General features: G+C 34.7%; 1 protein-coding gene across 1 annotated transcript; it reads right to left on the minus strand.

Annotated features, from left to right (window-relative positions):
- Positions 1-876: 876 nt before the first annotated feature.
- LOC149514219 (uncharacterized) lies at positions 877-1,236 on the minus strand. The gene has a single exon (XM_089745711.1). It carries the CDS (start codon positions 1,234-1,236, stop codon positions 877-879), a length of 360 nt encoding a protein of 119 aa, XP_089601837.1.
- Between the last annotated feature and the right edge of the window lie 18,279 nt (positions 1,237-19,515).

Raw genomic sequence — 19,515 nt, forward strand, 5'->3', positions numbered from 1 at the left:
CTCAAAAATCCCTTTTTTATTCTTTATCCCCTTTCTCTTCTTTGTCTTCAGTAGTCAATCAATTTTATTTCATTCTTTCTACCCCCACATTATTATTTTTGTCATCCTTATATTGCATTCTCTTTTTGAGCGGTGCATTGGTCTATTATGAACTTTATCAATCATTATTATAATTTTAAATGACAAATGCAATGATTTCAGGTTCAAAATTAAGTGTGAAACAAAGTCAATAATGGGGTATTTTAGGTTTAAAAAGATAAGGATAAGCCTTTCGGGACACAAAGAACAGTTAACTCAAAAGTATTTCAAGAACCAAATTATCAATTCTCTAGATAATGAACATTTGAATGACCTTGGCCTGCTCAGACCAAGTCTTTTCTAAAAACTCATTACATTTATGATCTTGTCGCCTGTGATTTCATATGACCAATCATTGCCCTACATCTTTGACTAATGAGAACTCATCCCCTAAAAGTCATCTCTTTTAATTTTGGTGACAATTCATCCATTCGGTGCCACCCTTTCATTCTCTGAAAAACTTTATTCGAGCTCCACCTTCATTCAAGCTGCCTTTTCAAGTTTTAAGCTCAAATGACCCCCATTTGATTCAAATTGCCCTTTTCGGGTTTTCAATTTGAATCACTTCTTTTTTTTTGTTTTTTTGTTTTTTTAAGCAAAATATTTCTTCACAGTGTCTGAACTTACAGGATTTAGTAATTCACCTCCATCCATTTCTGCAAGGATCAGAGCTCCACCAGAAAAAACTTTTTTTACCACATATGGACCTTTCCAATTAGGGGTCCATTTTCTTCTATTGTCATGCTGACATGGCAAAATCCTTTTCAAAACCAATTCACCCTCGCGAAAGCATCGAGGTCATATCTTTTTGTCATGTACTTGTATGACTCTTCTTTGATACATTTGTCTATAACTGAGTGCTAAAAGCTTTTTCTCTTCAATAAGATTCAGTTGCTTGAAACGATCTTGAGCCCATTTTGCCTCATCCAATTTTGTCTCCATCAACACCTTCAGAGAAGAAATTTTTACCTCAATCGGTAATACAGCTTCCATCCCATACACTAGTGAAAATAGGGTGGCCCTTGTGGAGGTTCGGATTGATGTTTTATAGGCAAGCAGAGCAAAAGGTAACTTTTCATGCCAATCATTGGATGTGTCAGTCATTTTTCCCAATATTCTCTTGATGTTCTTATTCACAGCTTCCACTACACCATTCATTTTTGGGTGATATGGTGCTGAATGATGATGCTTGATCTTGAACTACGCACATAACTCTTTCATCATTTTATTGTTCAAATTGCTAGCATTATCTAAGACGATCCTTTTCGGGAGCCCATATCGACATATTATCTCTCTTTTTATAAATCTACACACTATTGATCATGTAATACTAGCATACGAAGCTGCTTCTACTCATTTTGTAAAGTAATTGATTATCACAAAGATAAATTGATGCCTATTTGAAGCTTTTGAGGTTATGGGTCCGATCACATCCATTCCTCACATAGAGAAAGGCCATAGGGGTGCTAAGAGGTGAAGCGGGATGGAGGAGAATGAATTTTGTCGCATAAATTTGACATTTATGACACTTTCTAGCATAACTGATGCAATCATTTTCCATTGTAGACCAATAGTAACCAGCTCTCATGATTTGTTTGGCCATCATATGCCCATTAGCATGTGTCCCACAAATTTTTTTGTGTACTTCTTCAAGTATCATTCTTGCTTCCACAGCATCGACACACCTTAGCAAAATCTGATCTCGACTCTTTTTATACAAGATTTTTCTATCAAGCATAAAACCTATTGCTAATCTTTGAATGATCCTTTTATCATTTTTTGAAGCCTGTGCTGGGTAGTTTTGACGCTTGATATACTGTACAATGTCATAGTACCATGGTTGTCGATCTACCTCTTTTTCCACATTTGAATAGTGGGCTGGTGAAACTTTCATTTGTACTCTAATGGGCTGGATTCCCATACTATTATTTAACTTAAACATTGCTGCCAAAGTAGCCAAGGCATCAGCAATCTAGTTTTCTTCTCGAGGAACATGCTAAAATTGAATCTTTTTAAAATGTTTCCTCAAGCCAGCTATGTGCTTTTGGTATAACACTAGTTTTGAGTCCTTGGTCTCCCATTCATCTTTCAGTTGATAAATAACCAAGGCTGAATCCGTATATACTTCTAGTGTTTCAATTTTCTTTTCAATGGCCATCTGTAACCCCATGACACATGCCTCATATTCAGTAACATTGTTCGTGCAATTGAAGTCTAATCTTACGGTATATGGGTAATAATTTCCTTTCGGGGATATTAGCACTACCCCAATGCCATGCCCCATTATATTGGATGCCCCATCAAAAAATATTTTTCATACTTATATTATAGGCTTTTTATCTTCATCCTATACGATTGCCATCAAATCTTCATTTGAAAACTCAAACTTCATAGGTTCATAATCTTCTGTAGTTCGATCAACAAGAAAATCAGCAATTACACTCCCTTTTATAGATTTTTATGTTACATACATAATATCATATTCTGAGAGCATGACCTGCCATTTCCTGCCTGATAAAGATGGTTTTTCAAAAATGTACTTGAGGGGATCCAATTTTGATATTAGCCACATCGTATGGTAGAGCATGTATTACCTGAGTCTACGAGTAGTCCAAGCCAAGGCACAACATATTTTTTTTATTTGAGGGTACTTAGCCTCGTACTCTGTGAACTTTTTACTCAAATAGTATATAGCATGCTCTTTCTTACCAGTTTCATCTTTTTGCCCCAATACACATCCCATCGATTTTTCTTGAACCGTTAGATATAAAATCAACGATCTTTCTGTAACTGGTGGGACCAACACCGGTGGGCTTATCAAATACTCTTTAATCTTTTCAAATGCATTTTGGCATTCTTCATCCCATTCACCAGGATTATTTTTACGAAACAGCTTGAAGATTGGATCACATTTCGAGGTAAATTAGGATATGAAGCAAAAAATATAATTCAATTACCCCAAAAAGCCTCTCACTTCCCTTTGCGTGCATGGTGCTGACAATTCTTGAATAGCTTAAATTTTATCAGGGTCTACTTCTATACCTCTTTCACTGACTATAAACCCTAACAATTTTTTAGATTTAACAGCAAATGTGCATTTGGTTGGATTCAGCTTGAGCTGGTATCTCTGTAATCTTTCAAAGAGCTTTTTGAGATTAACAACATGATCTTCACTTTCTTAAGACTTAGCTATCATATCATCAACGTATACCTCTATCTCTTTATGCATCATATCATGAAAGAGAGTGACCATCGCCCTTTGATATGTGGCACCGACATTCTTTAGCCCAAAAGGCATAACTTTATAGCAAAACGTGCCTCACATTATCACAAATGTAGTTTTCTCCATATCTTCACGAGCCATTTTAATCTGATTATAGCAAGAGAACCCGTCCATGAATGAAAAAGTGGAGTGCTTAGTAGTGTTATCCACAAAAGTATCAATATGTGGCAATGGAAAATTATCCTTTGGGCTAGCCCTATTTAAATCTCGATAGTCCACACACATTCTAACTTTTTCATTTTTCTTAGGAACTTGGACTATATTGGTTACCCATTCAGGGTGTCTGGCTACTTCTAAGAAACCAACGTCAAATTACTTTTTTACTTCTTCTTTTATCTTCAGTAACATTTTTGGCTTCATGTGTCTCAAATTTTGCTGTACTGATCGACATTTTAGTATTAAAGGTAGCTTATGCTCAACCACCTCTGTGCTAAATCCTGGCATATCCTGGTAAGACCATGTAAATACATCCATGTATTCTTGCAGTAGATTCACCAACTTTTGCTTCTCAATCGGTGATAGTGAAGTATCGATCCTAACTTCTTTCTTATTGTCATCATCTCTCAAATTTAATGGGTCAATTGATTCCTGGTGGGGTTCTATAATTTTCTTCTCTTGTTCCATCCATTTCAACAGATCATGAGGTAAATCATAGTCTTCTGAATCAACATCATTATCAAGCTCGCTAATGTGAGTCAAATTTTCAAAATCAAACCCAATGTTATTGCCTTAGTCATCCATAATGTTCATTATTAGAAAACCTGAAAATAGGTACAATCACAAAAAAATATATATATTGATCTTGGCAAAGGCAAAGAGAATGGTAATGAAAGAAAGGAAAAATGAAAAATAGAGAACATGGTATAAGTGAAATGCATTGCATTCATCATTTTATTAAGACAATGAAAATAAGCCCATACACTTAACCTCCGCATGCTCTTGGGCAGAAGTAATTGGAATTTTTGGGTTTAAAGGTTCAAGGACAACAAAAAAAGTACACAATTCTTTGAGTCTCTTAAAAAGGAAAAAAAATCTTTTCATCTTGTATGACTCCTTCATATGCTTCCACTTGAAGTTGTGAGAAAACTTTCTCTAATCCCATTACCAGTTCTCCTTGTTCAACTCCTGTCGACCCAAGATAGATATGCCCGGTTGAACGAAAAGTTTCATATAAATAAGGGAACACCATTTCCCCATCAATCGAATTATGTCCTTTGAGGCATGCCATTCTTTTTTTTTTCTCTAGCATTACATTCTTTTTATCAACGATCGTAGGCTTATAGCCTAACTCCCACCTTTCTTTATTTTCAACGAGCATAGTGTTCTTGTAATTTCTGGTAGAGCTTTCCCTAAACCTTGTCCAACTCGTCAACCCTTGCCAACAGTCTGCTTGATCACCATATTTGTGGCTTTTGACAATTGAAGGATCAATATCTTTGACCCTTCTTTTATATAAGTAACGTTTGCTACTTCAAAAGCTCTGAAAGAACATTCGATAGCTTTTTTTGCTACCTCAACGTAAGGAGTTGTTAAGGTCTTTATTACCAATAAGTCCTCTTTACCATTTACACAGACTTGTTTTCTTTTCATGATAAATTTTACCTTCTGATGTAGATATAAAGGTATAACTCTAGTCGTGTGAATCCAAGGTCTTCCAAGTAAACAACTATATGCAAGAGTTATGTCCATTACTTGAAATATGACATTGAAGGTATAAGGACCAATTTGTAATGGGATCACTATATCATTAATTACCTATCTTCGCGTCTCGTCAAATGCTCTTACAATCATATGGTTATTTCGTATGTGAGAGGGGTCCACTGAAAGCTTTGACAATGTTGTCCAAGGTATAACATTAATAGACAATCCATTGTCAATCAGCACTTTGGCCATAGTGTGGGACTTACACTTGACAGTAAAATGTAAAGCTTTAACACTACCATGTCCTTTTAGAGAGATTTCATCATCATTGAAGGTGATGAAATTAAGGGCTATAATATTTTCAACCATGTGATCAACCTTCTCAACAGAAATATTATGCTCGACATAAGCTTGGTTGAGCACTTTCAGCAAAGTATTCTTATGCGGTTTAGAATTCAGTAATAGCGACAGTAAAAAAATACGTGCTGGTAGTTTATTTAATTGATCCACCACACTGTACTCATTGTGTTTGATGATCTTTAGAAACTCACATGCTTCTTTTTTTGATGTCGATTTGTTAACTTGCACTTCTGAGCTTACCATCGGTTGATAATCTTGGCTTTCCCTTGTGTCTTCTTCTCCTATCTTGTCTTTCCTTTTTTTGGCCCTTTCTAACATTTCAGGAGTATAAATACAACCACTTCGGGTCATTCCTCTTATTCTTGCTATGTTGGTGGTATTCTCCATGCTTAGATTATTCGAGGTCATATTAGGCCCTCCCATCACTACATCATAATCGTATTGCCATGGGACTGCTTTGTCGATCTGATAAGAGAATGGACTAGGGACATAAATAGTCATTGGTGTCTTAGAAGAGAAAATGGTTTTCTCAGTTAGGGGCTCTTACTTCTCATCATAGTAAACAGTGAGGGGTTTATGGATAAAAGACTTGCTATGATGCTCTTCACCCACTGTATTCACATTATTTCCATCACATTCATCATAGAACTCAATGATGGCCTCATCCATCAAGCTTTGCAATCTTTGCTTAAAGACCTCACAACTTTGGATCGAATGTCCAATTGTTTTCTCATGATATTTGCAAAAATAGTTAGGGTCTTCATGACTTCCGTTGTCATCCAAAAATAATGGTTGAATCATGCTCGTCTTATACAAACAGTCATACACCCATTCAAAAGGGGTCCTCACTTCATTTGTACATCTTTTGATCTTCACATATTTTCCCCTATCCACTATATTGATTTTCCCTTCGGTGTGATCCGGTAAAGGGTTTCCACTAACATTTGGCTTGAATTTGGTATAAAAAGACAAAAGCCCATCATTTATCAAACCTTGCACCTTGTGTTTAAATACCGTGTAATTTTTAGTGGAGTGTCCTACAACTCCGTAATGATAATCGCACTTGGCGTTAGGGTCATACCAACTTAGGTAAGGTGGTTTTAATGGTTTTGCATAAGTAAGAGCGACAAGGTGGCCTCTCATTAATTGAGGGTACAAATCGGTATACAACATGGAAATTGGGTCAAAATGAGGTCTTTCTCAATTGTTATTATTCTGTGAGTTTTTTTAATTGCTGTTTGAGTAAGTTGGTCGGGTAAATGGTTGAGCTGGAGGTGCAGAGGTGTAATTGGATGGTTAAGGGCTAAAACTTGGTCTAGGTAATGGTTGTTGGGGTGCTCGGTAATGGTATGGTTGTTGAGAGATTTGGTTTGTGGTAGGGTAGTAAGAGGGGTATAGATTATACGAGACAAAAGAATGGTATGGGGGATTTCTGTGAGTGACAGCATGTGTCTCCTACTCTTTCTTCCTTAAAGTTGTTGTTTTCTTTTCAGACCCTTCAATTTTACCACTTTTGATAGTATTCTCTATCATTTCCCCTGAGATTACCATGTCAAAAAATTTTTTCGTGGCATTTCCTACCAATCTATCATAATACGGGGCCTTCAGTGTATTGACAAATAGCACAGTTATCTTTTTTTTAGTCAGTGACGATTGGACCTGAGCTATTGCATCTTTCCATCGATGTGCGTATTCTTTGAAGGTTTTTATCGATTTTTTCTCCATATTTTGTAATGACAGCCTATCAGGGGCTGTATCCAAGACGTGCTTGTACTGGGTAAAAAAAACTTTGGCCAAGTCTTTCCATGAACGGATCTTACTCTGATCTAACTGCACATACCATTTAACTGCTGAACCGGTCAAACTATCTTGGAAACAATGTATCAATATTTGTCGTTATGGGTATGACCCATCATCTTTCTACAAAATATGATGATATGAGTAGAAGGACACTCTATCCCATCATATTTTTCAAAATCTGAGGTCTTGAATTTTGGTGGGATAACCAAGTCAGGCACTAGGCTGAGCTCGTTGGTGTCAATAATCTCATAAATGTCATTACCTTCAATTGTTTTGAGCCTCTCTTCGAGTTGGTCGTACTTGTCTTAAATTTTTGAATTTATAACAGGGTCGTCAAGATTTGGTACCATGATGGGATCGACTGGGATGGGTCTCGAATTAGTATTCAAGTGGGTCGGTTACTGACTTGCAGAATGATTGACATAGGGGTATGGCTGTGCACTTGGTGGTTGTATGTGTATACCTCGAGAAACTTGAACCTGAACCTAAGGTAGAGTGAATCCCGAAGGGTATAATGGCTCTTCCATATTAACCTCATCTTTTATCCTTGATGTGTCAGTGACTCATTTTCCTTTCATTGATCCAATCAACAGTTGTCTTAATTTAGTCATTTGTGCTTCAATGCTTTGTTGTATTTTCATCACTCTTTCTTGTATCTCTTTCTGTGCCCTTTTGAACCTTTCAAATCTAGCTGTATTCTCTTCTTCCATGGCTCGAGTCTGAGAACGAGTATTATATCTATACGAAATTGGCAGATTTTGGTTCCTTGGCTTTGCTATCCTTGAGCCTTAGTTTATTAACCATGAATTAGATCGCATGATATAATGTCGTTGATATTGTTGTTAATATGAAAATGCATGCATGAAATGAATGAAATGCAAAATAAGGTACTATCTTAGATCGATCGAAACAAAAAGAAACTTTCATTAACCATATGAGTCTTTATACATCATCCAATCATTCTTGCATTAAAGCCATAAAAACATTTGATTTGAGCATATTGCTCCCTAGCTTCATAAAAAAAGTGCAATAATCTTTGACTGTGGCTTTGGGTTGGTACAATCTCCCATTCTAGTGCTTTCGCCTTTTCAACCATGTTGCTTACTTTTCGAACAGCCTTGTAGATTTGAGCAGTCAGATGTTCGATGTATTGCTGCCTCTCTAAATTTTTTGCTCTTTACATCTCTCGAGCATCTACCTTCATATTGCAAGTGCGAGCTTAATAATCATCTCTCTTACCACTCAGTCAAAATCTTGTCTATGTGACTCTGATTGCTTGTTAATTAAAGCTCAAAGCTCATTAATTCATGCTCTAAGGCTTTTTTCTCACTTTGCAAATTAGAGTTCTTGTTTTGTTCCCTCCTTAGTTTAGTTTTTTGCTTCTCACTTTCTCTTTGGTGCCTTTCTACCTTTTCAGAAGCTCCTAAAAATTTTTCTTTCCATTGATGCTGTTTTTTAGTGAGTGTGGAGATCATTTCTTTGTTCTCTCGAGCTCTGTTCTTCCAATATTCCACCATATCTCGTAGTTCTTCCACATCTTTCTTGGATCCCTTCAAAAGTTTATCATCCAACCTCAATTTCTTATTTTTTTATGTAGATTTTATAGATCCTCTTTCAATACTTTTCGTTCTTTAGTCAACTTCTTTACTGCATCATTTTTCATCATTAAATCATATCTTAGTTAGTTAACCTGATCCATCATAGCCATCTTTTCTTTCTCTAACCTTTTTCTTTCAATCTTAAACTCTCGTTAAGCGATCTCAAAAGTTGACAATACCGGTACTGAAATAGGAGTTGGCAACTTTTTTGAAATGTCGACTGGTAGAGGCTTAATTTCATTAACCCTTTTCATCCTTCAAGTAAGGTAACCTTCAGCAATATTATCTGCGAATCTAGTTGGGCTCATCGGTTAACCTGCTTTCATGCTTTGATGATTTCACAAACCCTTTTCACATAATCGGGTGTTTCATAATCAAACTCGAGTGAACCGAGCTCATAAGTCATACGGATGAATTATCGTGAATCATATTATCTTTGAACCATAAGGGGCACGTAACTCACTGCCCCTCATATTCCTAACAAAGGTACCTATGGCTCATCTCTATAACTATATAAGATGGCCATCGAAAGCATCCATGGTGCCCTCTATGTTATATCCTCACTGGTGAGCTTCAGAAAGAATGCCAACCATTGACCTTTCATCTAATATTTCCTCTATTCTTTAGCAATAAACTCTTTGATAGGACTGAAATGAATGGAGAATGGCTGAAATGATATCTTTTCTTTTCTCAAAAAATGACTTCTAAGCCAGAAAAAAAAGCTATTAAGCACACCCCATAAATCGTCTTTCACCCTTTCTTTGACAAAAATTAAGTGATCTAATAGTCTCTGCCAAAATAGTTGGTGAAGGGTTTATACCTTTATCTAATTTCTCAAAGAAATCAACCACCGATGCTTCTATATGTCCTAAAATTTTAGGGAATATCATCAATCCATATACGACCAAAGCAAACACATCCAACCCTTGATTAGTATCAATATACTTTTTTATGTACTCGAGCAAAAAAGTTGATGGAATGGTCTCAACCCTATTCTTTTCCTTCTTGTGCTTATCTATATCTTCAACCTCTATTTGCATGATCTTAGCTAACTTCTTTCTATATCCCGTAGGCTTATGCTCTTTTCAATAGATCTTATCTTGATTGGTAGACTCTACTCGGAGCAAAGAAGAATATTTTTCGATCGTAGGGGCAAAGTCTTCTTGGTTGAATATAAAGCATCGATAAGATGGATCCTAAAATTTTATTACGGCTCTCGTCAGCTGTTCATCAACATTCACTAACATAAGCAGTGCCACATCCTCATATTTCTTGGAAAAAGATTTTTTTTTTCTCTGTTCTCCACTGTTTCCAAATGGCTTCCAATTCTGATATATTATTTTGACTGAGATCCATATGCACTGACTGTGGTAACACCGACATGTGACCGTCTACTAAGCAATCTCTTTCTTTCTTCTAAGTACCTTCTGAATGGCTCTTGACCTCTAAGTAGCTCTTACACACATACGACATCCTTTAGGTTTTTTGAAAGTTTTCCTTGCTGAAGATCGATCCAAAACAATACCCTCTAGAAATATAGTACCTATATGATGCATGCAACAAAATTGAAGATAATAAAATAATTCAATAATGTAAATAAAATAAATAAATAAAAATGGGTAAATGAATGAACAGAATATACATAGTGTCCTAATTTAGATAATTTTTTCGTAAAAGGGACAGTATGGCTCTATCCTAAAGTTGGATTTTACGGCTCACTATATGCTGGGTTAAAATTTAAGTGTCTAAAGGTTCTCAGACTATTCTTCACATCATCATCCATTATAGACTAGTAAGGCTCCCCGATCCTCACCCATTACAGGCTACTAATGGAACGGGTTCAATCTGAGTGAAAGTGTTTCGCTAGTAAATGCGAAGGTTGTCACCTCACGAGAGCATAACTACTTCACTTCCTCCTAAAAGGGATAGAGCTCAGGTCTAGAGCTCATGCATGAATATGCAAAGTGTGTGCAAAATAATGTATTAATTAAAATAACATGAATAAATCATAACCACCAAATCAAAATAAATTAATAACTAGCATACAATTTTTTTTATTCATTGACATATATATTTTTGAAAAATCAAAATAACGAACATTAAATGAAATGTCAAATAAAACCAATTAAACCCAACAATTCTTAATAGCGTATAATTAAAAGTTTTGGCTTGACTCTCGATTTTAGTCTCCAGCGGAGTCGCCAAGTTATTGTAACGGTTTTGGGACCACCAAACGTAAATGAGTTTTAAAAATTGAAGTAAATGGGACAGTCGCCACCAATCTTTGTTAGGGTGTGATTGGTCACCCAAAAGTTTATCTTTTCAATAAAACTGTAAAAACGGGTTTAAAGTTTATCGAAAAGATGAATTTTGATCTACGAAAATCAGGTTGGATTCAAGAGTCGGTTACGTGTGGGGAAGGATTAGCACCTCCACAACGCCCATAAATTGGTACCATTTAAGTACACGCTATTTTCGATGTTGAATAAAAATAGTTTTAATTTAAAATTTAACATTAATTCCCTTTATTTGCAAAAATAAAATTTTACTAAACCTCTTTATTTAGGAATATCGAGAAAATCTTGAAGTTAAAGAATTATTTTAAAATTTTCCAACATCTAGGCAGAATTTAAAATAACTCTTTTCACTTAAGATTTAACACGATAATCCTTAAAATGAAATAACAGTCTTTATAGAAGATAATTGCTAGTGACTCTCTAACATCTAGGCAGAGTACCTAGAATTATTTCCTTCGAAATATTTTGTTATTTTATTTTATAATATCACAAAAAAAATTCTTTTTTTAAAGTATTATTCTCTTTTTATTATAAAATATTTTATCATCGAACAATCAATTGAAGAGAGAATAACGTAGATAGTTATCGATGATAACATGCTCTAACGTATGTACGCTAATGAATGTTATGTAAGATGAGTTGCAATTTAAAAGTTGGACTCTTAAGTATAATGAGACCACCCTGACTCTCCAACATCTAGGCAGAGCTTAGGTGCGACTGTTTATATTTAAGATCCCAATTTACTATTATGCTTTTTATTTATTAATCTTATTATTAATGTGAATTGAGAACTCGAGTGAAAAACTTAATGAAATGGAGTTTCCTAAATACCCCATCATTTATGTAGCATTCGGAAACAAACCATTTCATGTGAGATTTTCACACATATCTTTAAAGTTTTGAAATAGATTTAGGGTAAAATTTTAGGGTTTATGTTTAGGGTTTGGGGTTTAATTAAAACGTGAACATCTCTAAAAATCCCCATCATTTAGGCGAACTTTCGGAGCAAGTTCAATTTTTTATAATTTTTGAAAACTAATTAAAAATTTCTTATATATATTTTTTAAAAATTTATTAATAATAATTCTCCAACATCTAGGCGAAATTATTTATTTGGAAAAATATTTTTTATTCCCTCCAACATCTAGGCAGGGAAAATAAAAAGCTTATTCCATTATTATTACTATTTAAACATTTTTAATACATATATATTTCTTAGTTATTATCTTATATTATCTTCATTTTATTATTATTAATAACAATTAGATATTTATCCTAATAAATTTAAACATTTATCATGCATAAATATAAAATAACAAAAATAATAATATATAAAAAAAAGAAAAAAAAAATTTTTTTTTTACCTGAACCGGACCGTTGACGCTGGTCCGGGTCGGTCTGACCGGTTCTGCGGTTCGATCGGTGGTTCGAGCAACCAGCGGTTCAAACCGGTTCACTAGCGGTTTGCTGACGGTTCGTCTGAACCGGTTCAAGGCTGGCTGAGTGGGTAGTCGGGTCGGGTCGCGTTGATCTCGAGTTGGGTTCGGTCCACGCACGGATCCTCTATGCTTGAAATGGCATCGTTTTGGTCCTATGCTCAAAACGACGTCGTTTTGCCCTTATGTTGTCTATAAAAGTTAGATTTTTTTTTGTGTCAGTTTGTTTCATTCATTGAAAAAAAAATGGGTTCTGGGTTTTTTGGGTTCGCCGAAATTTGGTGTCAGGGCTGTGTCGACCGCCATGTGGGTCACCATCGACGGTGGTTGCCGTTGACCGAAAAATGATCAGAAAGTCACCAGAACTTCCTTTCGACGCCCTCTTTCTAGATCCGACGTCCGTTTGGCCTGAGAGTGCCTTGACCGTCGCGAATTTGCCTTCAAAGTTTTTGATCTCTCTTTCTTTTTTTTTCTTTTTTTTTGGACGGCTAAAATTGATGATTTCTCCTTCTTGTTTCAGGCTGCTGTGGCGCTGAAGTTCCTCCCTGTGAGGAAGACTGTGTTGTTGTTTTTTTTTTGTGTTTCTGTTTTCTTTGGTTAGATCTGTTTGGGTATTTGGGGGATGAGTTTTTTTTTGTCTGAGAGATTTTTGGTAGGGGAGGGTGTTTTTGTTGTTCTAGTGTGGGGATCCGAGAGTTTCAGCCAGATCTAAAATAAAGGAGAAGCTAGTGTTTTATATGGTTGAAACAGTGGTTGCGTGTGTTGATGGAGAGAAGGGACTGGACGAGAGGGTGTTTTGATGGCTGGGGTGGTGGCAGGCGTGGGTGGCCAGCGGTGCCATGCACGGCATCCGTTGGCACCAGCCATTTTTTTTTTGTTTGGATTTTCTTCCGTTTGGCTTTTCTGTTTGTCTTCTTTTTTTTTTCTTTTTTTTATTTTTTTTTAATTTTTTAAATATTTTAAAATTTTAATCTTTTTTAATTTTTAATTAATTAATTTTTTAATTATAAAAATGTAGACTCGGACAAAATTTGGTGTCTACAGGTATCAAAGTTTAACACCTCTTCATTAATTAACCCTTGCACTTTGCACTTCAAAATAGTACAGTTCTCAGTGGAATGACCTGGATTCCAATAGTGATAATCACAATGCGAATTAGGATCATACCATTTGAGGAACGAAGGTTTCAAAGGTTCAACAATAATAGGAGCAAGTAAATGTTTCTCAACAAGTCAGGGATACAAATCTGTGTATGTCACAGGAATGGGATTGAAAGTGAGTTTTTTTTAGATATTTTTTAGGGCTCTTGGACCACATTAGGTCTCCATTCTGGTTTTTTAAGTACAGTAAGACGGTTATAGGAATAAGTGGGTGTCCGAAAAGATGGCTGAAAATGAGATAGATAAGTTGATAGTTGTAGTGGTTGGTATGGTTGATATGGATAAGGGATAGATGTAACATTGTTTATAGAAAGGTAATAGGTTTGGTAAACTGGTACAGAGTAGGACGTGAAACCTCTGAACTGTTACCCCATATAGTTTACTGCTTGGGCTTCATTTTCTTTCTTTTTAGGAGCTCCACCTTTTTTTACTCTACTTGTTTCTCCTATATCGAGCTTACCATTCTTTATAGCACTTTCGATAATCTCACCCCATATCACCATATCTGTAAAGTTTTTGGTTGCATTACCTATCAATCTCTTATTATATGGTGCTTTCAGAGTATTCACAAATAAAACAGTTATCTCTTTCTCGATGAGAGGAGGTTGGACTTGTGTAGTCACATCTCTCCATTTTTGTGCATACTCTTTGAAGTTTTCAGTTGTTTTTTTTTCATACTTTGTAGAGATAGACGATTTGGAACCAGATCCGTGACATGTCGATATTATGTAAGGAATGCCTTTGTAAGCTCTTCCCAAAAATGAATACGAGTCCTATCTAATTGAACATATCATCTAGCTGCAGAACCTGTAAGACTATCTTGAACTGTGTGCATAACAACTTCTCATCATAAGCATGTGGTGTCATCATTCGACAATATATGGTTATATAGGTCATCGGGCATTTTGTGCCATTATATTTTTTAAATTTAAGGACCTTGAATTTAGGCGAAATGACCATATCAGAGACTAAACAAAGTTCGGTTGCATCTATGGAACCATAAAAATTCATTCCTTCCACTGCTCTAAGCCTTTTTTCTAATAACTTCATTTTTTCCTGGGCACTATTATCTTCCACTTTCTCAGATATCTTTATCCTTAGCTTTTCTTTTTCTTTGGGATCATCCAAATCAAGAACTAGGATTGGCTCGGGTGGTTTTTCCATCATAACAAGATTAACAAAATTTTAAAATTATCCCAGAGCAGGTGTGGATGTCATTTCTGGATAAAGATGGGGATATCCATCGGGAAGAGGAATTTGTACTCTAGTTTTTTAAGAAGGTTGAGTCGGTTGTGGCTCAAACCCTGGAAGGTAAATAGGATCCATTATGTTTGGCGATTGCTTTTGAAAGTTGAGATTTTCTTCTACTATTTTTCTTTTGTCAAGTTTTCTGAGCATATCCATTATTGTATTAAGATCTCTTCTTAGTTCTTTTTGAGCTTTCTCGATTCTTTCAAATCGACTGGTCTGTTCTTGTTCCATAATTCTTGTTTGAGTCCTGGTGTTGTATGAATGACTAGTGGGTTGAGTAAAATTTTTGAAGGACGAGCTATTCTTAAACCTTTATTACCATAAATTTTTAAAAAAATCAGAACGCCGTGTCTCGAAAATTTTATTTTTTTTGAAATTTTTTTTGGAAAAAAACAAAAAATGGTGCGAATGATGTATGAATGCAAGTAAAAAATATTTGCTCATGGATAAATTTCAATACTAGAAATTTTTATTGATTCCATACAACTTTGATTACATAAGATTTATTATCCTAGAATTATATCCATAGAAGCGTTTGACTTGCTCATAATGGTATTTTGCTTCGTCTAGAAAGTTTACTAGGCACTGTCCATATTCTCCTACAAGATTGACTTCTTGCTTAATGCTTCTACCTTTTCAACCATCTTTCGTGCTTTTTTTACTGCCTTACAAACTTGACTGGTTACATGCTTTATGTACTGTTACCTTCTTAAACTTTCTGCTTTCCACATCATACGAGCATCTCTTTCTGAATCACATGTGAAGATCTAATCTTTTTCCCTTCTATGCCACTAATCTATCATTACTGAAATATGGTTCTTGTGATCTTGCAATTGTAGCTTCAACCCTCAGATTATCCGATGAAATGATTTTTTCTCATTTAGTACTTCAAAGTGCTTTCTTTTCTCTTTTGCAAGCATGGCTTTCAACCTTTCCTTTTCTTTTTGGCATTTCACCAATCTTGCTAAGGTTGTAGAGAATAACCTCTTCCAATTCTAGCATTCTTGAGAAATTCTAGTGGTCTCTTATTGCTTTTCTTGAGCTTTGCCTTTTCATTAGTTTATTTCTTCTTGGAGTTCATCCACTTTGTGTTACCGACTAAGGTAAGACTTAGTGACTTTTTCAGTTTTGAATTGGATTCGTAACCTCTTATTTTTTTGGTGTAGATATTTCAAATCACTGTTAGTCACATCTTATTCAATTATGACATTCTTGATAAATTTTAGTGGTCTTCTCTTACTTTTCTTGAGCTTTGCCTTTTCATTGGTTTATTTTTTCTTGGAGTTCATCCACTTCGTGTTACCGACTAAGGTAAGACTTAGTGACTTTTTTAATTTTGAATTAGATTCGTAACCTTTTGTTTTTCTGGTGTAGATATTTTAAATCACTATTAGTCACATCTTATTCTTTTATGGTTTTTTTTAATCTGCTCCCTTGTATATCTGCTTCATACTTTAGTTGTCCCACCTTCTCACGAAGTCTCAAATTTTTTCTTTTCATTTCTTCTTTTTCAGCTTCTAATTCTTTCTTCACAAGCTTAACTTCTGATAATTGAACTTCTGTTGAAAGATTAGCTGATTGGTGTAAGCTATCATCAAAAGATAGTACTATGTTTCTAGGCCACCTTACTTTCCAAATCTGATAATCAGGAGTGACTTTGTCGATGAGAGGCCCTAATCTTATTCTTTGTGTTTTCTTTCATGCTTGGATTGACTGCTCTGAGGTTCTTGGTGAATTCGATCCCCCATAAATGAATTCACTTGGGCTAAACCATGAGTGGCAAGAACAAATTGCTTTGCACCAAATTGCCTAAGCACCATTAATAGAGCGTAACTTACAATACCCCATAATCTTAACAATGGTATCCACAGCTCATTTCCTCCATGATACAACAAAGGCACTCGAGGCATCCAAGGTGCCATCTATTCAATTTCATCATCGGTAATCTTTTGTAAGAAAAGGACCCATTCTTCATTAATTTTCAATGTTGGCCATTGACTCTTGCAGAACTCTTCGATTGGTGCTTTGTTTAATAGATATGGCTTTGAAAATGCATTTTTCTCACATTTAAAATGACTTCTAACCCACACATATAATAGCAGTGCACATTCTATGAACCATCCCTTTCTATTTCATCGATAAAAATTCAATGATCGAATGGTTTCTGTTAAGGCTACTGATGAGGGATTAATTGCTTGGATTTCAATTTGCTCAAAAAAATCCATCACAGTTATCTCAATGTAACCCAAAGTCTTTGAAAAGATTATCATGCCATACAATGATAAAGCAAGCACAGCCATGCCTTTGTCATCATTTAAATGCTCCTAAATTAAGTTTTGGAGAAAGTCCCAACGAATGCCAAGATGTTTACCTTTAGGTTTCGTAAAGGAATCGATGGTTTCCACTTTAACCCCCACAAGCTTGGCCAACTTTTTACGATAACCTGATTTTGGCTTTCGGGTGAATACTTTATCTAGACACTGTAATTTTATCTCGAGCAAAATTGAATATTCTTCAATAGTTGGCATCAAATCTTTTCAATTAAAAGTGAAGCATCTATAGGATGGATCCTAAAATTGTATAGCTACCCTTATCAATTGCTCATCGATCACTACTGAAATGAGGGATGCAATATACCCGTACTTTTTACAAAAGCTTTTTTTTTCTTCATTTAGTTGTCCCTAGATAGCAGCTAAATCTTTTAAATTATTCTGTGTGAGATCCAAATGCACCTTCTTAGGCAACTTTGACACATAGTCGATAGGCAAGCAATTTTCATTATTTTGTTGGGTTTCTTTTGATCAAACATATACTTCATTATATGGCTCACATAAGACACTGATTGAAGATGAGCAAATCTGAACTTCTACGGGATCCATAAAAACTTCTTGGGGAGAAATATATCCTGGAGCAAATATCTCGATGTAGAACTGTATGATATGATTTATGTAAAAAAAAATTGAGTTAGTGTGAAGATAAGGTTTGAAAACAAATTTTTTTTTTGAGATTTTTTGTTTTGTTTTGTATTACACATAACTTTTATTCTTAGGTATTTCCTAAAAGAAGGTAGACGAGGTTGTACCTAAGGTTGGTTCCTAAGCTTATTACATGCTGAGTTTGGATTGACACGTGTCTAAAGGTTCCCAAATTATTCCTCACTCTCATCCATGCTGGACTAGTAAGGGACCCCGATCCTCACCCATTACAGGCTATGAACGGAAAGGATTCAATTTGAGTGAAAGTATTTCACTTGCCATTGTGGAGGTTATCACCTCACCAGGGCATAGGTACTTTACTTCCTCCTATAAAGGATAAAGCTTGGGTATAGAGCTCATGCATGAGATACAGCATGCCATTATGTGTGCAAATGTATCCTAATTTATTGAGAGTAATATATACAGAAAAATAAAGTATATAAAAAAAAAACATAGTAAAAGAAATATATGTGAACTTTTTTGTTTTTGATTTGTTTTTTTTTTACTTGTTTTTTGGTTAAAAATGAAAAATAAAAATTTAAGAAATCAATTAGGACTGTTTAAATCAAAATTTTAGGATAACGCGTAGTTAATTTTGGCCTGACTCTTAAAAACAAATGTCTTCCCAGTAGAGTCGCCAAGCTGTCGTAACGATTTTGTGTCCGCCCGATAAATTTGAAAACGAAATAAAAAATAATAGAGTCACCATCAATCTTTTTTGGCTAGGTGCGATTGGCCACCTACTAAAACATATCCTTTTAATAAAGTTTTAAAATTAATTAAAATTTATTAAAAAGATAATTTTACGATTTACGAAACAGTTTGGGTTCGAGAGTCGATTACGCGTGGGGAAAGATTAGCACCCCCATAGCGCCCGTTAAAAGCAGTACCAATTAACGACGTGTTATCCTTTGATTTTGATAGAAATAGTCTAATTTTCAGTGTTCGAAAAATAAATTTCTTGATTTTTTATTTATTAAAAAAAATTATTCTCGAGAAAAATGAATTAAAACCTTTTTATTGAAATAATTCTTAAAATGTTTCAGTACGTTGGTAACATTAGAAGAACTCTTTCTCACCTAGAGATTTCTTAGGCATCGCTTTTCGGAATACCTTAGAATCTCATCTTAAGAGGTCTGAATTTACTTTTCGTAAAAATTATGTCATGTATGCAATGCAGAATGTTATCATATTGATGCACACATTTTATTCTCTTTTTTTTAAAAGTTTTATTAATTATTTTATTAATATTTATTTTTAATTGAAATTTTGAAAAAAAAAGAATTTAATTATATTGAAGATTTTCTATAAATATTCCAATACACTGGTAATATTTTACAAAAAATCTTCTCACCTAGGGATTTCTTAAAGCATCTTTACTCAAAATACTTTAGAATCCCATCATCGGATAAAATTTCTTTTCTTCTCATTTTTATTACTTATATTTTTAATTTATTAATCAATTTTTATTTATTACTTTTAAAAAAAGAATTTTTATTGTATTGAAATTTTTTTTTATAAATACTCCAATACACTGGTAGTATTTAAAAAAAAAATCTTCTCACCTAGAGATTTTGTAGGCATCACTACTTGGAATACCTTTGAATCTCATCGTCGGATAAAATTTTCTTTTCTT

This window comes from Durio zibethinus, chromosome 16 (assembly GCF_047325235.1).
Source record: "Durio zibethinus cultivar Kanyao isolate XHJ-2024 chromosome 16, ASM4732523v1, whole genome shotgun sequence".
In the NCBI taxonomy this organism is placed as follows: domain Eukaryota; kingdom Viridiplantae; phylum Streptophyta; class Magnoliopsida; order Malvales; family Malvaceae; genus Durio; species Durio zibethinus.